General features: G+C 45.5%; 1 protein-coding gene across 3 annotated transcripts; it reads left to right on the forward strand.

Moving 5' to 3' along the window:
- Positions 1 to 1,720: 1,720 nt before the first annotated feature.
- ARMCX4 (armadillo repeat containing X-linked 4) lies at positions 1,721 to 21,077 on the forward strand. 3 transcript variants are annotated; one of them, XM_057538933.1, is made up of 6 exons: positions 1,797 to 1,853; positions 2,330 to 2,403; positions 3,153 to 3,230; positions 3,571 to 3,651; positions 3,928 to 4,018; positions 4,367 to 11,687. In XM_057538933.1, exon 6 carries the CDS (start codon positions 4,512 to 4,514, stop codon positions 11,346 to 11,348), a length of 6,837 nt encoding a protein of 2,278 aa, XP_057394916.1. In that variant the 5' UTR covers positions 1,797 to 1,853; positions 2,330 to 2,403; positions 3,153 to 3,230; positions 3,571 to 3,651; positions 3,928 to 4,018; positions 4,367 to 4,511; the 3' UTR covers positions 11,349 to 11,687. The 3 variants fall into 3 exon arrangements, 2 of the variants coding, with proteins under 2 accessions (XP_028022091.2, XP_057394916.1); XR_009006740.1 differs by lacking the exons at positions 2,330 to 2,403; positions 4,367 to 11,687 and adding an exon at positions 20,756 to 21,077 and having other exon boundaries at positions 1,721 to 1,853; XM_028166290.2 differs by lacking the exon at positions 2,330 to 2,403 and having other exon boundaries at positions 1,721 to 1,853.
- Positions 21,078 to 22,317: the final 1,240 nt, after the last annotated feature.

Genomic DNA, 22,317 nt, shown 5'->3' on the forward strand with positions numbered 1-22,317 from the left:
CTTTCTATTGGCTTACCATTTTATTAATGATTTGTAAGAGTTTTTAGATTATTACAGATAAGCTGTTTGACATCCTATGCTCATGAGTTTTTTATTTTTTTTTTAAGTTTACTAAAATTTTAAATGTCTTCATAATCAATTTCTAAATGCTTCCCTCTGATGGGGAACATAAATTGGTCACAGTCGATTGAGTTCTGAAAAGCCATTAGTAAGGGTCTAAGGCACTCTGGGCTTCCTGTTTCACCTCCTAGAGGGGCCTCCCACACACAGGGGCCCCTCAGGCAGGGAGCTTCCTGCTGTGGTGTCAGATTTCAACCTAAGAAAGAGGCTGCCTGAAGGGTCTATATTTAGAGTATGACTCCCCAGCAGGGGCAGCTGGATGTCTGGGGACTAAGTTCTGCATACTTTGTCCCTGAGTTCTGGGATTATTCTGAGGGGCTTGTATGGGTGGTGCAGTGAAACCGTAACAGAAGGCAGGGACTTCCCCCTGGCGACTGCTTGGGATCCTGTAAACTGCTTTTTGTGAGAGAAAGATGACATGGATTTCAGGAGTATTGCCCACAGACCCATAGTCAGCCACAGACCTTACCCCCTATCTCTACTGAAAGATGCTGAACACTGTATGCCCCCGCTGCTAGGGTTAGGGTTGGGTCCCAGCTGCTATGGGGACACACAGTGCATGAATGGCAGATAGTGGAGATATCTCACCAGTGTCATGATCTAATGAAAATCCACCTGTTAAGCTTCATTTCCATTAGTGGGATAGCACAGTTGGTCCTTTCCTGGGTGTGATGAGACTGATTTGATCGCACGCTTATGTAAAATCCCAATAAAACTCCTTGAGTGGAAAACAGGTTAATCTGGGAAGTCACTAGTTTTCAGGCGCTGGGTTCATCAGGAGTGGGGTCTCCATTCCATCACCCAGGAGTCATCTATGAAGAAGTTCTCAGACACCTGACACAAGATCATCAATAAATTCAGCCAGAACTTCGAAAGGTTGTAAATCGCTTGTGTAAAACTGCCAAGATTGGTCTTTCCAAAGATGAATTTATAGGTCACATTGAAAACCTATTGGTTTTGTTCAGGAAAATTTTATATTTAAAATGTTAATAATTACCAGTCTGTTTTGAAAGCTGTGAAATAATTTATAGCAATTCGAAAACATTCTTAATGTGGCACAAAATAACGTCAACAAATGGATGAGGCTTTTGTTATTTTTACAACCTAATTTGTAAATGTCAAACGAAAATGGCTTGACGCCATTTCCCCATTACAAAAACAATGAATGTGACGTTAAAAGGGGAAAAAAAGGAACATAAAAAAGAAAGTTAAACCTCTCCTTGCACTCTCTGCTCCCCTTCCTGACACCTCTTCCCTAGCCCATTTTGGTGCAGCAACGTACCCAATGGGGATGCTAGTCTTATAGCGTAAGAGAGAAAGAGTCCTCAAAGAAGCAGCTGAAAAGGCCGGAGCCAAGGTCTGAGGGTGGATGGGGGACGCAGACCCTCCCTGGTAACAAGAGAAGGGCAAACTCCAACCGCAGGGAGGTGATGCCACTTGTGGGCTCTCAGATTGGAGGGAAAGGAGCTGAGTGACCGGGCCTCGCGCACAGCTGGGTGGAGGGGGAGATCTTGCGCGCGGAGGTGGAGGGGAGGGTCCTGTTGAACTCCCCGCCGGCCCTGGTTGGGGGGGGGGGATCCGAGGGCGAGCTAGGCGGTGACGCGGGGTCCTCACGTGACCGGGAGCTGCAGAGCGACGCAGCCTTCGGTGCAGTCGTCACTCGTGTCTGGGTACCAGCTCCCCGCTGCCCTGCGAACGGCGGGCTGGCATCGGGCCCTGGGGAAGCGGAGCAGGTAAGGGCCCCGTGCGCCGAAGCCAGGGCGGCAGCGGACTGCGGATCCCCGGAGCTGGTCCGGGGGTGGCGGACAAAGCGGGCTCAAGTTCCCAGAGCCTTCGCTCAGATTCTCCCGAGCCCTCCTCCTCCTCCCTACGTCTGTGCTGGGGAACCGTGAGCTTTGACAGGACGAATGGTGGAGGGAGTGTCTCAAGAGGGAAATGCAGAGATTGAGATGCCCCATTCTCTCTGAATCTAATCACAGACCACACACACCCGCTCCGCTTCCTGCTCATTTCAGTGGAAGGGACACGCCACGGTGGCGTTTGCAGAGAAAATGGTGGGCCTTAGTGACTGGACGGCGGGGTTGGTGAGGGTGGCGTCTCGCAACGTGGGGAGGGACGTTTGATAACTGGGTTCCTGAATCCAGCGTTGGGATCTGTGTCCTGGGAACTGGTCCAAGCACTCAGTGCCTTTACTATCTCCTGTCTGAAGACAGTAATTCGGGGTGGCACTGTTCGCGGCAAGGCGAGGGAAGGAGAGGAGACAACTGCACAGGATCTGCGGAGGTTAGTGTGGGCACGGGCACCCGCTGTGAACAGTTGAAGCGCTCTATGAATATTCTCTGTGACAGGAACTTAGGCGCCTCTATCTGGTTGGGATATAGGGTGGGGCTATAGTGGACTTTCCCTAAATTGCGTTTACTTACCAAGCTTGGGCTTTTTAACGTAAAGTGTATGTTGAAGACCAATAAAGACAGCAACTTTTCTAGGGATGCTTTTATTTGCGCCTCAGAAAATACAAATTGTTGTCACAAAGAATTACTTTTTTTTGTTTTGTTTTGGAGATAGCCTTTGCGGGGCAGGGATGGTGATTCTGCAGAAGCAAAAGCCTCCCTCCACCACACACACACCGTGTCTCATATGCTGGAGATTCCTAGAGATGGGTTTAAAGAGAAGTAGATGGCAGTAGGCTGTGATTCTAGAATATGGGATATGGGGGCCTCTCTGTGTCTCCTGGTTTTCCAGTTTTTCAGATTCTCCCACCTGTCTGCACAGGTGAAGGAAAAGATGGACTTTTGGGAGAAGCCCTAGAATCCTACAGGTGGTTTTAGAATAATTCGCCTCTGTCTCTCCCCCCTTTTTCCTGCCTCCCCTTTCCACCCTGCCCATTTCAGTGCTGGAGAAGCCCTAGGTTTTGCTTGCCAGAGAACAGATCTCTAAATCCAGTAAGGCAGGTACTGGGACCCATGTTTCAGATGCTGGGATGTCACAAGCACTCAACTTTCACCTTCCCTTTTTTCTCTGTTTTTTCCTAGGTCTACCCATAGGGCGACAGTAGGGCTGTTTACCACTGAAAGCAAGGGAAATTGGGAGACTGGCCTGGGACCGTGGAGGTTGGTGTGAAGATGGGCAGTGCCTGGGGGTAACAAGAGAGGGTGGGCATATAAGGTGGCTGAGACTTGAGATGGTCTCAGTGGAGGGTTCTTCTGCCCCTCCTACACTCTGCCAGATTTCCACAGTGTTGCTATGCCTCCTACTGATTTCAGTGCAGGAAATAGTAGGAATATTGGGGTAAGGGTGGGCTGGAGTGTGACGGAGAGAAGACTTGAAAGGATGGATCATATTAGCAAACTGGACATGGGCTCTCACAAGGCAGGGACTGGAGTCAGGGATCAAGGTGCTTGTTTGTTCTGTGAAGGACCCGGTCTCTACTATCTGTTTACTTGTCCACAGGTTGGTCTACAGGTCTGAAAGGCTTGAGATCACCGGAAGCAAAGAAACAAGGAGGAAATTATCCCTGATAGGTATAGACTGGTAAGAGGATGGGGACTGGCTGGGTAGACATCTAAGATGGGTTGCTGGAGACCAGTGTCCATCCAGTAGGGCCAGTGTCCAGTCTGGAGGATCCTCAGTCTCTCCTTTTTCCAGTCACTTTTCCCACCATCTCTTCACTTACCCCACACCTTCACCTTTATTTTGGCACAGGGAGTGGGGCGAATTGAAGGGGATAGAGAGGTAGTTTGCTAATAATATATCTGTCACAACAAGAGCAAAATCTTCACTTCCGCCTGTCCATCTGTCTGTCTCTAGGTCCACAGATCTCATGAGTTTATAGATCTACTTTACGGTATATCTCCAATCAAGAGAAGGAAAGAGGAGGGAACTGCCTTGATCATTACAGGTTGGTATGAGGGTGGGGACCTGTGGGAGTGGTGACCAGAGTAGGTCCAGTAAAAATCGAAGTCTGAGGGCTTCCCAGTGTCTACCATTCATAGTCAGCCTTGCCACCATCCTTTCCACTGTTCATTTGGTATAAGGAAATGTGTACAGAAGTACCTTGGGGGAAATTGTTGGGCACTGGGGAAGATGGAGAGGAGATAAAATAAAAGGGATGGAGAGAGAATTTGCTAATCGTCCTCTTCTTCCACCAAGCACATCATTTTTACACTTTCCTGTCCTTCTGTATCTATCTGTGCGATGCACAGAATTAGAAGAGAAATTTTAGTGCATTTCCTTCCTCCACTTCTAGGTCCACCTCCAGTGGCAACTGTAGTGGCCTTTGAGTGGCTGAAGACCAACACCCTCACAGGCCTACGTGCAGACCTACTACCCACTTTTCCCAGCCTGATTGAGCCCCTCTGTACCTTGTTCGTGTCTTCAGCAGGGGTGATTACATGGGTCGTGTTCAGGAAGTGGGCTGGGTGACCGCAGGACTGATGATCTGGGCTGGTGCTTGCTACTGCATTTACAGATTAACCAAGGGAAGAGCCCAGAGTGTGAGGAGACTTGCCAGAAATGGGTCCAGAGTCAAGATGGAGACTGTGGTTGGGATACAGAACCAGACCTTGGCGATGTGTGAAGCCATGGTTGGGACAGAGATTGAGACTAGACCCAAGCCCAAGACTGGAGCAGAAACTGGAGCAGGAGGTGGGGCTGGGGCGGAAGTAGAGACTAAGACCACTGCTACAGCCAGAATCAAAACCAACTCTCAAGCCAAGGCAATGGCTGAGGCAGAGACAGAGACCCAATCTGAGGCCAAAACAGTGGCTGGAACAGTGGTCATAACAGAGGCTGTGATTCTGACTGAGGCCAAAGCCAGTGAAGTGGCCATGAAAGAAGCAGTGACCCAAACTAACTCTGAGTCTGGGAGACTAGTCAAGAAAGAGGCAGTGACCCAGACCAAGGCTAAAGCTTGGGCACTTGGTGCTAGGGCAGAGACCAAGAAAGAAGCAATGACCCAGACCAAAGCAGAAACTCGTATATTGGCTGAAAAAGAGACAGACATGAACAGAGTGATGGTGACACAGAATGAGGCCTTGGCAGTAATCAGGGAAGTGGCCAAGATGGGTGCCATAAGCAAGACTGGAAATGTGGCTGAGACCAAGTTGAGAGCCCTGGAAGAGACTGTGAGTGTGGCCAAGACTCAGTCTGAGGCCAGGTCTGGTACCTCAGTTGAGGCTAAGGGAAATCATAACACCAAGTCCAAGGCAGAAGCTGGAGCAGACATGAAGTCCTGTGCACTGTCTCAGGCTGTGGCCAAGATCCAGGTTGACGACATGCTTGGTACTGGGGTTGAGGCCAAGGGGAATTGCAAAACCGCGTCTCAGGCTGGGTCTGTGGCAGATATGAGGGCTTCTGCTCAGCCTCAGATTGTAGCCAAGGCCCAGACTGAGGCCGTGCCTGGGGCAATGGTTGATGCTGGGGTTAATACCAATGCCATGTGTGAGGCAGGGGTGGGGGCAGGTACAAGTGCTTCTACACAATCTCAGACTGTGACCAAGAAACAGGATGAGACAGTGTCTGCTGCCAGGGTTGATGATAGGGGAAATAACAATGTCACATCTAGGGCAATGACTGGAGCTGACACGAGGGCTGCCGCTCAGCCTCAAGCTGTAGCCGGTGCTCAGACTGAGGCTATGCCTGATGCCAGGGGTAAGGGTAGAGGCAATTCCAATGCCGTATCTAAGGTGGGGGTTGGGACAGACACTGAGTCCTATACACAGCCTCAGCCTAAGGCCAATGTCCAGGCTGATGCCTTGCCTGATGACAGGATTAAGGCTCAGGGCAATGCCAACACCAAGCCTAAAGAAGAGGCTGGGACAGACACAAAGGCACAGTCTCAGACTTCCACTAAGAGCCAGGTTGAGGCTCTACCTAGTACCAGAGGTAAAGCTAGGGGCAAAGCCAAAGGCAAGTGTAAGGCAGGGGTCGGAGCAGACATGAAAACCTGTGCACAGCCTCAAGCTGGGGTCAAGGCCCAAGCTGATGTTTTCCCTGATTCCAGGATTGATGGCAGGGGTGATCCTGATACCATTTCTGGGGCAGGGGCTAAGGCAGAACTGAGGGCCTGTGCTCAGCCTCAGGAAATGGCCAGTTCCCAGGGCGAGGCCTTGCCTGGTGCCAAGAAGAAGGTCCAGGACAATCCCAATGCTGTGTCTAAGTCAGGGGCTGGGCCACAGGCAAAGAGCTCTGCACAGCCCCAGGCTATGGCCAATACCCAGGGGGAAGCCTTGCCTGGTGTCAAGAATAAAGTCCGGGGCAATCCCAATGCTGTGTCTAAGGCAGGTACTGGGCCAGATACAAAGGGCTCTGCCCAGCCTGAAACAGATACAACAAGCCCTGCTCAGCCCCAGGCTGTGGCCAATTCTCAGGGTGAGGCCTTGTGTGGTACTAAGAATAAGGTCCGGGGCAATCCCAATGCTGTGTGTAAAGCAGGGACTGGACCAGATACAAAGAACTCTGCCCAGCCCCAAGCTGTGGCCAATTCCCAAGGTGAGACTTTGCCTGGTGTCAAGATTAAAGTCAGGGGCAATCCCAATGCTGTGTCTAAGGCGGGGGCTGGGCCAGATACAAAGGGCTCTGCCCAGCCTCAAACAGATACAACAGGCTCTGCTCAGCCCCAGGCTGCGGTCAGTTCTCAGGGTGAAGACTCACCTGGTACTAAGAATAAGGTCCGGGGCAATCCCAATGCTGTGTCTAAAGCAGGGTCTGGGCCAGATACAACGTGTTCTGCCCAGCCTCAAACAGATACAACAAACACTGTCCAGCCCCAAGCGGTGGCCAATTCTCAGGGTGAGGTCTTGCCTGCTGCCAAGAATAAGGTCAGGGGTAATCCCAATGCTGTGTCTAAGGGAGGGTCTGGGCCAGATACAAAGGGCTCTGCCCAGCCCCAGGCTGCAGCCAATTCCCAAGGTGAGACCTTATATGGTACTAAGAATAAGGTCCGGGGCAATCCCAATGCTGTGTCTAAGGGAGGGTCTAAGACAGATACGAAGGGCTCTGCTCAGCCCCAGGCTGCAGCCACTTCCCTGGGTGAGGCCTTGTGTGGTACTAAGAATAAGGTCCGGGGCAATCCCAGTGCTGTGTCTAAGGCAGGGGCTGGGCCAGATACAGCAGACTCTGCCCAGCCTCAGACAGATACAACAGGCTCTACTCAGCCCCAGGCTGTGGCCAGTTCCCAGGGTGACGCCTTGCTTGGTGCCAGGAGTAAGGTCAAGGGCAATCCCAATGCTGTGTCTAAAGCAGGGACTGGACCAGGTACAACAGGCTCTGCCCCACCCCAGGCTGTGGCCAATTCCCAGGGTGAGGGCTTGCTTGGTGCCAGGAGTAAGGTTAGGGGCAATCGTGTTGCTGAGTCTAAGGTAGAGGCTGGAGCAGGTACGATGGGCTCTGGCCAGCGTCAGTCTGTAGCCCATTCCCAGAGTAAGACCTCGTCTGGGGCAAAGGACAAGGCTATGCGTAAGTCTGAGGCAGAAGCCACAGGAGATGTCTCTGTAAAGCCCAAGGCTAAGGCCACGCCCACTTCTGAGAGTGAGGGTGGGGCAGGCACTCAGGCCTGCAAAAAGTCTCAGCCTAATGTCCATGACTACTACTGGAATGGGATTGGTGTTGAGGACTGGATTGCTTCTGAGCGATGGATCAAATTTAGGTTTCAGGCTAGGGATGGATACTGGGAGAATAGCATGTCCTGGGCTGATGATGAGAATGAAGCCAATGTTGAATCCTGGAGTGCGACTAGGGGTGAGAATGAGGTTGGTATTCAGTCCTGGGCTGGAGCTGGGGACCAGGCCAGTGGAGGGCTCTGGGCTGGGAGTCACGCCAGTGAACAGTCCTGGGCTGCGGGCCAGGCCAGTGGGGGTTACTGGGTAGAGGCTGGGGACAAGGCTGTTGGAGGGTCCTGGACTGTGGCTGAGAACCAGGCTAGTGGGGCTTCTTGGGCTGGCACTGGGAACCAGGCTGTTGTGGTGCCCTGGACTGGAGCTCAGGCCAGTGAGAGTTCCTGGGCTGGGGGCCAGGCCAGTGGGGTATCCTGGACTGGGGGAGAGGCCATTGGAGTGTCCTGGACTGTGGTTGAGAACCAGGCCAATGGAGCATCCTGGGCTGGGGCTGAGGCACAGGCCAGTGGAAGGTCCCAGGATGGGGCTGGGATTCAGGCTAATGGAGGGTCCTGGGCTCAGGCTACGGCTGGGAATGTGGTTAACATTGGGTACTGGGCTGTGGCTGTGGACCAGGCTACTGGAGGGTCCTGGATTCTGACTAGTGATCTGTCTGGCGGTGCGTCCTGGGTTGGGACTAGTGATTTGTCTGGTGGTGGATCCAAGCCTAGACTTGAGGATCAGACCAATAAAAATGTGTCCTGGGCTGGAGCTGGGCTGGGGCCTGAAAACCAGTCCAGGGGAAGGGCCTGGGCTGACACTGCGGACCAAGCCAGTGGAGGGTCTGGGCTAGGGCTTGTGGATCAGTCCAGTGGTGGGTCCTGGGTTACGGCTGGAGAACAGCCCAATAGAGGGTCTAGGCCAGGGTTTGCAGACCAGTCCAGTGTTGGGTCCTGGGCTGGCACTGGGAACCAGGCCAGTGAAGGATTCTTGGTGGGGGTCGTGGATCAGGCCAGTGGGGGTCCTTGGACTGGGACTGGTGATCAGTCTGGTGGTGGGTCCAAGCCTGGATTTAAGGATCAGGTCAGTGAAGAAGGGTCTTTGGCTGGGGCTGGTAGCCAGGCTGGTGGAGGGACTAGGTCGGGGCCTGAGGACCAGTCCAGTGGAGGGTCTTGGGCTGACTCTGGGGACCAAGCCAGTGGAGGTTTCTTGGTTGGGGCTGTGGACCAGGCCAATGAAGGGTCCTGGATTGGACCTGGGCATCAGGCTGGTGGTGAGGCAAAGCCTAGATATGAGGATCAGGCCAAATCTGGAAGAGTGTCTTGGGCTGACAGTGGGGGCCAGGCGAGTGGAGGGTCTACACTGGGGCCCAGGGACCAGTCCGTTGGAGATTCCTGGGCTGGCATTGGGGACCAGGCCAGTGGAGGATCCAGGCCGGTGCTCAAGGATCAGTCCACTGGATGGTTCTATGCTTGCAGTGGGAGTCAGGCCAATACAGGAGGGTCCTGGGGTGGGGCTAGTGGCCAGGCCATTGGAGGGCCCATGAACCAGTCCAGTGGTGGGTCCTGGGCTGATACTGGGAGTCAGGTCAGTGGAGGGTCTTGGGCTGGGGCTGGGGATCAGGCTGGTAGCTGTTCCAAACCTGGATTTGAGGATCAGGCCAGTGGAGGAGCGTTCTGGTCTGGTGCTCAGGACCAGGCCATTGGAGGGTCTAGTCCAGGGCTTGCAGACCAGCCCAGTGGTGGGTCCTGGGTTGGCACTGGGAGTCAGGCCAGTGGAAGGTCCTGGATTGTGGCTGGGGATCAAGCTGGTAGCTGTTCCAAAGCTGGGTTTGAGGATCAGGCCAGTGGAGGAGGCTCCTGGGCTGGCACTGGGGATCAGGCTTGTGGAAAATCCTGGGCTGGGTCTAAGCCTGGGAATGAGGCCAGTAGAGGGTCTAGCCTGGGGCCTGAAGAGCAGGCAAGTGGAGGGTCCTGGGCTAGGCCTGGAGACCAGACCAGTAGAAGGTCTCAGGTGAGTGCTGGGACAGAGGCCAGTGAAGGATCCTGGTTTGGGGCTGGGAGTGAGGCTAGTACAGGGTCTTGGTTCTGGAGAGGAGAAGAAGCTGGTATTGTGTCTAGTCCTGGAGATAAAAATGAGGCCAGTATTGAATCCAGCTCAGTGGTTAGGGAAGAGGCTGTCATTAGTTCTAGATTTGGGGCTGAGAACAAAAACGGTATTGGGTCCTGGATCAGATCTGATGAGGCTGCCTGTATGGGTTCCTGTGTGGGGTCTGAGGCTGGGGCTGGGGTTGGGGCTGAGGTCAGGCAGGAGTCTTGGCTCTGGGATGGAGATGCAGCTACTACAGGGTCTAGGCTTGGGGTTGAGGAAGAGGCTGGCATGGGGTCCTGGACTTTGGCTGGGGATGTAGATGAGGATGAGCTAAGTAGTGCATCCAGCCCTGATATTGAGGAGATAAGTTTAAGGTCCTTGTTTTGGGCTGAGAGTGAGAACAATAATGCATTCAGATCTAAGCGTGAGAAGGATGTCAATTTTGAGCGTAGGGCTGGAGATAAGGCCAGCACCAAAGACAAGCTTGAAGCTGCTGGTGGAGTCGATGTAAAGTCTTGTTTCTGGGATGGTAATGAAAACAGAAGTGAGGATAAATCTGCACCTAAGACTAAAGCCAAAAAGTCAGCTGAATCAAGAGTCACATATCCATCCATGGTCCCTGGGGCAGGAATGGGGTCATGGGCCGGAGCCATGATCTGGACAGAAATGAAATTTCCATACCAAAATGAGTCCTGCTTCCCACCTGAAGATGAGCTCAGAAAGCAGATCAGGTCTGGGGAGAAAACTCAGCCTTGGGCCTGCCGCTGTAGACGTGAAACTAATATGGATCCACGAGAGCTTGAAAAACTCATTTGCATGATTGAGATGACTGAAGATCCTTCTATTCATGAAATAGCCAATAATGCTCTGTATAACAGTCGTGATTACCCATTTTCCCATGAAGTCATTCGTAATGCAGGTAGAATCTCAATTATTGAAGGCTTGCTCAATAATCCCTACCCCAGTGTTAGGCAGAAGGCTTTAAATGCACTGAATAACATCTCGGTGGCTGCTGAAAATCATAGGAAGGTTAAAACATACTTAAACCAAGTATGTGAAGACACCATCACCTATCCCTTGAATTCAAATGTGCAGCTGGCTGGATTGAGATTGATAAAGCACCTGACTATTATTAGTGAATATCAGCATATGGTTACAAATTACATTTCAGAATTTCTTCGTTTGTTAACTGTGGGAAGTGGAGAAACTAAAGACCATATTTTGGGAATGCTTTTAAATTTCTCTAAAAATCCATCTATGACAAAAGACTTGCTCATTGCCAATGCACCGGCATCACTGATTAATATCTTTAGCAAGAAAGAGACAAAGGAAAATATTCTTAATGCTCTTTCACTATTTGAAAATATAAATTACCATTTTAAAAGAAGAGCAAAAGTATTTACCCAGGACAAGTTCAGTAAAAATTCCCTTTATTTCATATTCCAACGACCTAAAGCATGTGCCAAGAAACTTCGAGTCTTAGCAGCAGAATACAATGACCCTGAGGTGAAAGAAAGAGTTGAGCTATTATTAAGTAAACTCTGATTAGTTGTAATTTTCCAAACAAATTTGAGTAATATTTTGGTTTTGCAGCCTGGAAGTAATGCACATTGTAAATTGCATTATAATTTCTAAAGTGATGTTGCTTATGATGGTCGTTAGCTGGACCATTTTATGAACACCAAATGAATTCAATCTTGTACTGAAAATACATGTGTTGATTTTTACCTTGTCTGGATTGAGATATTTTTGGTATGCTTCATGAGCAGAAACTGAACTGATTCTTCATAAGTAAGGTAATCTTTGGTCCTTTGTGTGGACTTATGTTTATACATTTGAGACTTTATTTTTATGTCATCAATAAAGTTGTGTGTTTTAAGCAGAAAAAAAGACACGTCTTTGTCCTTGAATCTGTGATCTATTTGGAAAGGCAAGATGTATGGAAACAAAAAGATACTAACAAAACCGGAGAACCTCTGATCATAGCCAGCTGTTTCCTATTAATGCTTAAAGGCAGAAGAAACTTCTGCATGCAACAGTGTTCAGGAAAAGTTTTGCAGAGGAGGAGGCACTTAAGTAAGCTGGGCATGAAAGACAGGATAAAAACAGGGCAGAAGGGCATTGGAGGAAGGAGGAGTGATGGGAAGAAAGGCATGGAGGTGGGAATTTTGCTCCACAGAGGAGGCTGGCCTGCCTGGAGTACAAAGTGTGGGGAGGGGAGTGATGGGAAATACAGTCCAGCAGTTGGGTGAGTCCCATTCATGGAGGATCCCTGATTTCTAAACTGAGGTGTCTGTATATTCTACCCACCTCTGGGAGACACGAAAGCCTTTTGTGACCAGAAGAGTGACAAGATGAAAGGAACATTATGTGGCTGACTTGTGTGCAGAATGGGTCAGAGTTGGGGTGGGGACAGGAGTGGCCACTGAAGATTGGAACACCACTTAGGAAGTTACCACCATAGTTCAGGCACAGATGCTAAAGGCGTGAAATTTCACTGGTGGCAATGGGAGTGGCAAGGGGAGGAAGTAAATGAGAGACGCTTTGAATGAAGTGCTGGAACCTATCCTGGGGACATACAGAGAGGGACAATTTTATTGTAGGGTCCTGAGGGCATCTGATAGGAAAACATCCTCTGTCTTGTCCAACTCTGGTGTCTATGGGAGTGAATATGTTAGTGATTATTTTGGAATTATGAAAAAATATAATAGAAGAAAGAATAATTTTTAGAGCTTCTATCAGATTTCTTTTACAAGATTGGTTGGGGCAGGGTCTTTATGGAACCATCGAGAGGGCTGTTGGCATCCATACTGGAGAAGATCCACCTCTCTTCCAACCTAGAGTATGGTGAGGGTGTGGGTGGAGGGACACCTTCAAACTGTGCTGGTGGGAGCATACTTGGTACAAGATCCATTTGGATACATGTTTTAGAAGCTTTCAAGATGTGCATGCTCTTTGACCCAGAAATTCCTCTTGTAGAAATTTATCATTAGGAGATAATCAAATAATTGGCTTGTACAAGGCTGTGCATCTGCACCTTTTTGAAGAGTGAAAAATTGTGAATGACCCAAGTGTCTTGAAATAGGCACCTGGCTAAGAAATTAAGGTATGTCTACACATTGAGACATTATGCAGCTCTTGAAACTGTTGATGGGCAACTATACTTATTTACATGGGAAAAACTCAGCATATAATCTTTTTTTTTTTTTTTTCCACACACACACACTGTATTTTATTTTTACAAGAGATAAATAGACTGACACCAAGCATTGTACATGGATGACCACAACAAAAGCAACAATGATTGCAATTACCAAACATGAAACACACTCATACTATGTCATAATATTGACATTCAGTCCAGTAATCCTCCACTGTAACAGCTCCTTTACTTTGCAGTGAAAATTGATTTGTATATTCTTTTCCTCTGAGTCCTTGTGGGATTTTTTTTTTAATTCAGACAGAAAGTCACAAAAATTATACTCATCCTCATCAGTTCACTCAGTCCCATGTAATTAATTTCTTTTTTTTTTCATCTTGATCTTTTGTTAGCACTTTTATGAGTTCATCAGTTTTTCATTAGAGTTCTGAAAATGCTTATTCATTCAGTTCAGCAGTACAGTCAGTTACCAGAAACCTGTACTTGTCAGAGTCTTTTCCATGAATTTCTTGAAGATGAAACCCTTTTATAGGAACATATTTGCAAAATCATCAGAGTACACCCAGAACTGTCTGTAAATGACAAAAGACTTAAAAATGACCATGGTTAAAGATTTGATGAAAGTTCATAATAATGCAGTTGACAAGAAAATTAGTTATTTCTGAGATATACATTTTAAAGTAATAACTAGGATTATTACTTATAACATTATACCAGAACATATAAGATTTTTAGACGTTTCCTGTAATGTCTGAAACATTTATATTAACATATTTCCATACATATTTCCATACAAATACAAATATAAGATTTTTAGAAATTTCATGTAATGTCTGAAACATTTATATTAACATATTTCCATACATATTTCCATACAAATACAAATATAAGATTTTTAGAAATTTCATGTAATGTCTGAAATATTTATATTAACATATTTCCATACATATTTCCATACAAATACAAATATAAGATTTTTAGAAATTTCATGTAATGTCTGAAACATTTATATTAACATATTTCCATACATATTTCCATACAAATACAAATATAAGATTTTTAGAAATTTCATGTAATGTCTGAAACATTTATATTAACATATTTCCATACAAATAACCCAATGATAGTTTAGTATTAGTTGTTTTGTTTGTTTTTTTATACTGCAGGTTCTTATTAGGCATCAGTTTTATACACATCAGTGTATACATGTCAATCCCAATCGCCCAATTCAGCACACCACCATCCCCACCTCATCGCAGTTTTCCCCCCTTGGTGTCCATATGTCCATTCTCTACATCTGTGTCTCAACTTCTGCCCTGCAATCTGGCTCATCTGTACCATTTTTCTAGGTTCCACATACATGCATTAATATACGATATTTGTTTTTCTCTTTCTGACTTACTTCACTCTGTATGACAGTCTCTAGATCCATCCACTTCTCAACAAATGGCTCAATTTCGTTCCTTTTTATGGCTGAGTAATATTCCATTGTATATATGTACCACAACTTCTTTATCCATTCGTCTGTCGATGGGCATTTAGGTTGCTTCCATGACCTGGCTATTGTAAATAGTGCTGCAATGAACATTCGGGTGCACGTGTCTTTTTGAATTACGGTTTTCTCTGGGTATATGCCCAGTAGTGGGATTGCTGGGTCATATGGTAATTCTATTTTTAGTTTTTTAAGGAACCTCCATATTGTTCTCCATAGTGGCTGTATCAATTTACATTCCCACCAACAGTGCAAGAGGGTTCCCTTTTCTCCACACCCTCTCCAGCATTTGTTGTTTGTAGATTTTCTGATGATGCCCATTCTAACAGGAGTGAGGTGATACCTCATTGTAGTTTTGATTTGCATTTCTCTAATAATTAGTGATGTTGAGCATCTTTTCATGTGCTTCGTGGCCGTCTGTATGTCTTCTTTGGAGAAATGTCTATTTAGGTCTTCTGCCCATTTTTGGATTGGGGTGTTTGTTTCTTTGATATTGAGCTGAATGAGCTGTTTATATATTTTGGAGATTAATCCTTTGTCCGTTGATTCATTTGCAAATATTTTCTCCCATTCTGAGGGTTGTCTTTTCGTCTTGTTTATGGTTTCCTTTGCTGTGCAAAAGCTTTGAAGTTTCATTAGGTCCCACTTGTTTATTTCTGTTTTTATTTCCATTACTCTAGGAGGTGGATCGAAAAAGATCTTGCTGTGATTTATGTCAAAGAGTGTTCTTCCTATGTTTTCCTCTAAGAGTTTTATAGTGTCCAGTCTTACATTTAGGTCTCTAATCCATTTTGAGTTTATTTTTGTGTATGGTGTTAGGGAGTATTCTAATTTCATTCTTTTACATGTGGCTGTCCAGTTTTCCCAGCACCACTTATTGAAGAGACTGTCTTTTCTCCATTGTATATCTTTGCCTCCTTTGTCATAGATTAGTTGACCATAGGTGCGTGGGTTAATCTCTGGGCTTTCTATCTTGTTCCATTGATCTATGTTTCTGTTTTTGTGCCAGTACCATATTGTCTTGATTACTGTAGCTTTGTAGTATAGTCTGAAGTCAGGGAGTCTGATTCCTCCAGCTCCATTTTTTTGCCTCAAGACTGCTTTGGCTATTCGGGGTCTTTTGTGTCTCTATACAAATTTTAAGATGATTTGTTCTAGCTCCGTAAAAAATGCCATTGGTAATTTGATAGGGATTGCATTGAATCTGTAGATTGCTTTGGGTAGTATACTCATTTTCACAATGTTGATTCTTCCAATCCAAGAACATGGTATATCTCTCCATCTGTTGGTATCATCTTTAATTTCTTTCATCAGTGTCTTATAGTTTTCTGCATACAGGTCTTTTGTCTCCCTAGGTAGGTTTATTCCTAGATATTTTATTCTTTTTGTTGCAATGGTAAATGGGAGTGTTTCCATAATTTCTCTTTCAGATTTTTCATCATTAGTGTATAGGAATGCAAGAGATTTCTGTGCATTAATTTTGTAACCTGCAACTTTACCATATTCATTAATTAGCTCTAGCAGTTTTCTGGTGGCAGTTTTAGGATTCTCTATGTATAGTATCATGTCATCCGCAAACAGTGACAGTTTTACTTCTTCTTTTCCAATTTGTATTCCTTTTATTTCTTTTTCTTCTCTGATTGCCGTGGCTAGGACTTCCAGAACTATGTTGAATAATAGTGGTGAGAGTGGACATCCTTGTCTCGTTCCTGATCTTAGAGGAAATGCTTTCAGTTTTTCACCATTGAGAATGATGTTTGCTGTGGGTTTGTCATATATGGCCTTTATTATGTTGAGGTAGGTTCCCTCTATGCCCACTTTCTGGAGAGTTTTTATCAGAAATGGGTGTTGAATTTTGTCAAAAGCTTTTTCTGCATCTATTGAGATGATCATATGGTTTTTCTTCTTCAATTTGTTAATATGGTGTATCACATTGATTGATTTGCGTATATTGAAGAATCCTTGCATCCCTGGGATAAATCCCACTTGATCGTGGTGTATGATCCTTTTAATGTGTTGTTGGATTCTGTTTGCTAGTATTTTGTTGAGGATATTTGCATCTATATTCATCAGTGATATTGGTCTGTAATTTTCTTTTTTTGTAGTGTCTTTGTCTGGTTTTGGTATCAGGGTGATGGTGGCCTCATAGAATGAGTTTGGGAGAGTTCCTTCCTCTGCAATTTTTTGGAAGAGTTTGAGAAGGATGGGTGTTAGCTCTTCTCTAAATGTTTGATAGAATTCACCTGTGAAGCCATCTGGTCCTGGACTTTTGTTTGTTGGAAGATTTTTAATCACAGTTTCAATTTCATTACTTGTGATTGGTCTGTTGATATTTTCTGTTTCTTCCTGATTCAGTCTTGGAAGGTTATACCTTTCTAAGAATTTGTCCATTTCTTCCAGGTTGTCCATTTTATTGGCATAAAGTTGCTTGTAGTAGTCTCTTAGGATGTTTTGTATTTCTGCGGTGTCTGTTGTAACTTCTCCTTTTTCATTTCTGATTTTATTGATTTGAGTCCTCTCCCTCTTTTTCTTGATGAGTCTGGCTAATGGCTTATCAATTTTGTTTATCTTCTCAAAGAACCAACTTTTAGTTTTATTGATCTTTGCTATTGTTTTCTTTGTTTCTATTTCATTTATTTCTGCTCTGATCTTTATGATTTCTTTCCTTCTGCTAACTTTGGGTTTTGTTTGTTCTTCTTTCTCTAGTTTCTTTAGGTGTAAGGTTAGATTGTTTACTTGAGATTTTTCTTGTTTCTTTAGGTAGGCTTGTATAGCTATAAACTTCCCTCTTAGAACTGCTTTTGCTGCATCCCATAGGTTTTGGGTCGTCGTATTTTCATTGTCATTTGTCTCTAGGTATTTTTTTATTTCCTGTTTGATTTCTTCAGTGATCTCTTGGTTATTTAGTAACGTATTGTTTAGCCTCCATGTGTTTGTCTTTTTTACGTTTTTTTCCCTGTAATTCATTTCTAATCTCATAGCACTGTGGTCAGAAAAGATGCTTGATATGATTTCAATTTTCTTAAATTTACTGAGGCTTGATTTGTGACCCAAGATGTGATCTATCCTGGAGAATGTTCCGTGTGCACTTGAGAAGAACGTGTAATCTGCCGTTTTTGGATGGAATGTCCTATATATATCAATTAAATCTATCTGGTCTATTGTGTCATTTAAAGCTTCTATTTCCTTATTTATTTTCATTTTGGATGATCTGTCCATTGGCGTAAGTGAGGTGTTAAAGTCCCCCACTATTATTGTGTTACTGTCGATTTCCTCTTTTATAGCTGTTAGCAGTTGCCTTATGTATTGAGGTGCTCCTATGTTGGGTGCATATATATTTATAATTGTTATATCTTCTTCTTGGATTGATCCCTGGATCATTATGTAGTGTCCTTCCTTGTCTCTTGTAACATTCTTTATTTTAAAGTCTATTTTATCTGATATGAGTATAGCTACTCCAGCTTTCTTTTGGTTTCCATTTGCATGGAATATCTTTTTCCATCCCCTCACTTTCAGTCTGTATGTGTCCCTAGGTCTGAAGTGGGTCTCTTGTAGACAGCATATATATGGGTCTTGTTTTTGTATCCATTCAGCCAGTCTATGTCTTTTGGTTGGGGCATTTAATCCATTCACGTTTAAGGTAATTATCGATATGTATGTTCCTATGACCATTTTCTTAATTGTTTTGGGTTTGTTTTTGTAGGTCCTTTTCTTCTCTTGTGTTTCCCACTTAGAGAAGTTCCTTTAGCATTTGTTGTAGAGCTGGTTTGGTGGTGCTGAATTCTCTTAGCTTTTGCTTGTCTGTAAAGCTTTTGATTTCTCCATCAAATCTAAATGAGATCCTTGCTGGGTAGAGTAATCTTGGTTGTAGGTTCTTCCCTTTCATCACTTTAAGTATATCATGCCACTCCCTTCTGGCTTGCAGAGTTTCTGCTGAGAAATCAGCTGTTAACCTTATGGGGGTTCCCTTGTATGTTATTTGTCGTTTTTCCCTTGCTGCTTTCAGTAATTTTTCTTTGTCTTTAATTTTTGCCACTTTGATTACTATGTGTCTCGGCGTGTTTCTCCTTGGGTTTATTCTGTATGGGACTCTCTGCGCTTCCTGGACTTGGGTGGCTATTTCCTTTCCCATGTTAGGGAAGTTTTCGACTATAATCTCTTCAAATATTTTCTCTGGTCCTTTCTCTCTCTCTTCTCCTTCTGGGACCCCTATAATGCGAATGTTGTTGCGTTTAATGTTGTCCCAGAGGTCTCTTAGGCTGTCTTCATTTCTTTTCATTCTTTTTTCTTTAGTCTGTTCCGCAGCAGTGAATTCCACCATTCTGTCTTCCAGGTCACTTATCCGTTCTTCTGCCTCAGTTATTCTGCTATTGATTCCTTCTAGTGTAGTTTTCATTTCAGTTATTGTATTGGTCATCTCTGTTTGTTTGTTCTTTAATTCTTCTAGGTCTTTGTTAATCATTTCTTGCATCTTCTCAATCTTTGCCTCCATTCTTATTCCGAGGTCCTGGATCATCTTCACTATCATTATTCTGAATTCTTTTTCTGGAAGGTTGCCTATCTCCACTTCATTTAGTTGTTTTTCTGGGGTTTTTTCTTGTTCCTTCATCTGGTACATAGCCCTCTGCCTTTTCATCTTCTCTGTCTTTCTGTAACTGTGGTTTTTGGTCCACAGGCTGCAGGATTGTAGTTTTTCTTACTTCTGTTGTCTGCCCTCTGGTGGTTGAGGCTAAGAGGGTTGATGGGAGGCTCTGGTGGTGGATAGAGCTGACTGTTGCTGTGGCGGTCAGAGCTCAGTAAAACCTTAATCCACTTGACTGTTGATGGGTGGGGCTGGGTTCCCTCCCTGTTGGTTGTTTTGCCTGAGGCAACCCAACACTGGAGCCTACCCGTGCTCTTTGGTGGGATTAATGGCAGACTCTGGGAGGGCTCACACCAAGGAGAACTTCCCAGGACCTCTGCTGCCAGTGTCCTTATCCCCACGGTGAAACAGAGCCACCACTTGTCTCTGCAGGAGACCCCCCAACACCAGCAGGTACGTCTGGTTCAGTCTCCCCCAGGGTCACTGCTCCTTCCCCTGGGTCCCGATGCACACATTACTTTGTGTGTGCCCTCCAAGAGTGGGGTCTCTGTTTCCCCCAGTCCTGTCACAGTCCTGCAATCAATTCCCACTAGACTTCAAAGTCTGATTCTCTAGGAATTCCTCCTCCCGTTGCCAGACCCCCAGGTTGGGAAGCCTGACATGGGGCTCAGAACCTTCACTCCAGTGGGTGGACTTCTGTGGTATAAGTGTTCGCCAGTCTGTGAGTCACCCACCCAGCAGTTATGGGATTTGATTTTACTCTGATTGCGCCCCTCCTACCGTCTCACTGTGGCTTCTCCTCTGTCCTTGGACGTGGGGTATCCTCCTTGGTGAAGTCCAGGGTCTTCCTGTCAATGATTGTCCAGCAGCCAGTTGTGATTCTGGTGCTCTCGCAAGAGGGAGTGAGAGCACGTCCTCCTACTCCGCCATCTTGGTTAATCTCTCGCATATAATCTTAAATGGGGAAAATAGGCTGCAAAAGCACATGCTCTACTTTTTATGAAGAAAGAACATATATTTAAATTATGTCTATGTATAAACTTTGGTGTGTATACTCTTGAGAATGTGGATAGTTCCCAGTGAGTGTAAGATTAATGGGTAATTTTACCTGTTTTTTACTCATCTGTATTTTCTGATATTTATATAATAAACCAGGACTTTTTGCATAATTTACTAAAAGGAAACGGATGAATTCAGGCTAAGCAGGCCTGTTAATAGCATTTCAGGGCACTAGAGCAAAAGTATAAATGGAGGTTCACATATTTATGTCTGAACATTTGGAAGGTATAAATAAAATTTTAAAATAAATATTACTTAAATAAAGCCAGAAATATAAGTATAAATGTTTGAAATTTTAAATTTCATTAATCGTTTTGAAAGTAAAGCTGTTCTCAATTCTACCATTTGATGGTCACCAACTTTCCAGTGGAAAAAATGATGTCATACTTGTGGTGAATTCTGCAATCTGCTGCCCTAATCCTCCTTCAGGAATAAAGAGTTTATTATTTCAGTTGCTAGGAGTGCTGCCAGCAGACAGCCCTCAGCTGTCAGCCCTCTTCAGGAATTGCCTCAGCTAGAAAGCCACCTCCCCCAAGGTCATACCTCCTTTCTGGGGTACTTCACATTCAATGACTGATCTACATGGCCTTCTTGCCCCAAATGGGACAGCTTAACTTCTCCCTCTGTCCAATCCTGCTTCCTTCTTTTCCTTTCCACAGGTTTTAATCCTAAGAGCATTCCCTCATAAAAGCCCTTCATGCTGAACCCTGTCTCTGAGTCTGCCCTCCAGGAAGCCAACCTACAAAAGTTGGTACAAGAAGAGGTTCAGAAAAGCATACACTGTGATGAAATTTAGGAGATGGATCATCTGCTGCCCAGCTGGCAATGAGGACCCCATCATTTGTGGTAGGTGGAGTAGATAGACACGTGGAACAGGTAGCAGAGGAGTTAGAGCTTTCACTGGAGGTGAACTAGAATGGCATTCATGGAAGGGTGCCATGTGGTAGACATTTGAGAGATATGTGAGGTATAGTAAATATAAGGAAGTCCAGAAAATTGGGTGGCTATTGCTCAGCTTGATGGACCTCTAGGAAAAGATAATGAAAAGCTGAATTAAATTAGTCAACAATTTAAGCTATGTGTGAAAGCCAGAGGGTTTCATTCACAGCATATAAAGAGGCCCTCATCTTTTTCAGGTAGAGAGTAGAGAAATCTGAGGACCAAGCCCAGGACTTATTGAAACAAGCTTCAAAGAAAGTTAAAATCTAAACCAAGATAAGTCTGCTATGCCAAGACCAGGGCCCTGGTTAGGAAGGAATGTGACCCTGACACATGGAATGGGGACATCTGGATTGATGTCCCTAAATGTCTTATATCCTCAGATTTCCCTGAGTTCCTTGAGCGTTCAGAAGTGTCCCACTCCTTCCTATTAAGGGTTAGTGCTTCACCTTGCTTGAACATGCAGAGCCCTTTCCCTTGTAAGATAATGTGTGTTTCCCACAGAATCTGCCCCCACCTCCCATCCTAGCCACTGGGCCTATGTCTAGGGTTAAGTTACATAACTTCGTTGGTGTTGTGCTGGGCCTAATAAGGAAGGAAAGGGAATATCTCAAGAAGGAGCTGCAGGACCTAGCCAGCACGTTCTAGCAGGTGCTGAGGGAGTAAGCATGGGACTGAATTCTGAGGGCCTTGATCAGGGGAGCTAGAATATAAAATTGAGTAAGGGAGAATTAATTGATTAGAGAGTCCTCTACCAAGATACAGGATTTAACATCCTGGAAAAGATCCCAGGAGATCAATGTGAACTCACTAATAGAATGGCTCCTCAAAGGATGGCAAAAAACCAATGGCCCACATTGAGGTATAAAGGCCAGGGTTGCCATTGCAGATGGTGGGAGAAGGGATTAAAGGCTCAGGGAAGTGGGAATAGAATAAATATATTATAAAGCCAGAAAGCCCTCCAGAGGACTATGTTCTGGAGGAGGACCCAAAGGACACACCATTTGCTAAAGCTATAAGGAATGCACTGGTTAAAGGGTTACCAGCATCACTGAGAAGTTCAGTGGTGGCTTGCCTCTGCAGAGCAGGGCTCAGAGTAGGGGAGGGTATTATAAGATGAAGATCACTGATAGAAATGGTGATGCCACTGAAACAATCGCGACAGGATAACTGTACTCAATTGTCAGAAGTCAGGTAGATGCAAATACCATAATGCACCACAGGGTCAGAGTCATAGGCCGGGAGGCCTGATCTGCAGAGAGCTTTGGAGAGGGTTAATAGA

This window comes from Balaenoptera acutorostrata, chromosome X, assembly GCF_949987535.1.
Source record: "Balaenoptera acutorostrata chromosome X, mBalAcu1.1, whole genome shotgun sequence".
Lineage (NCBI taxonomy): Eukaryota > Metazoa > Chordata > Mammalia > Artiodactyla > Balaenopteridae > Balaenoptera > Balaenoptera acutorostrata.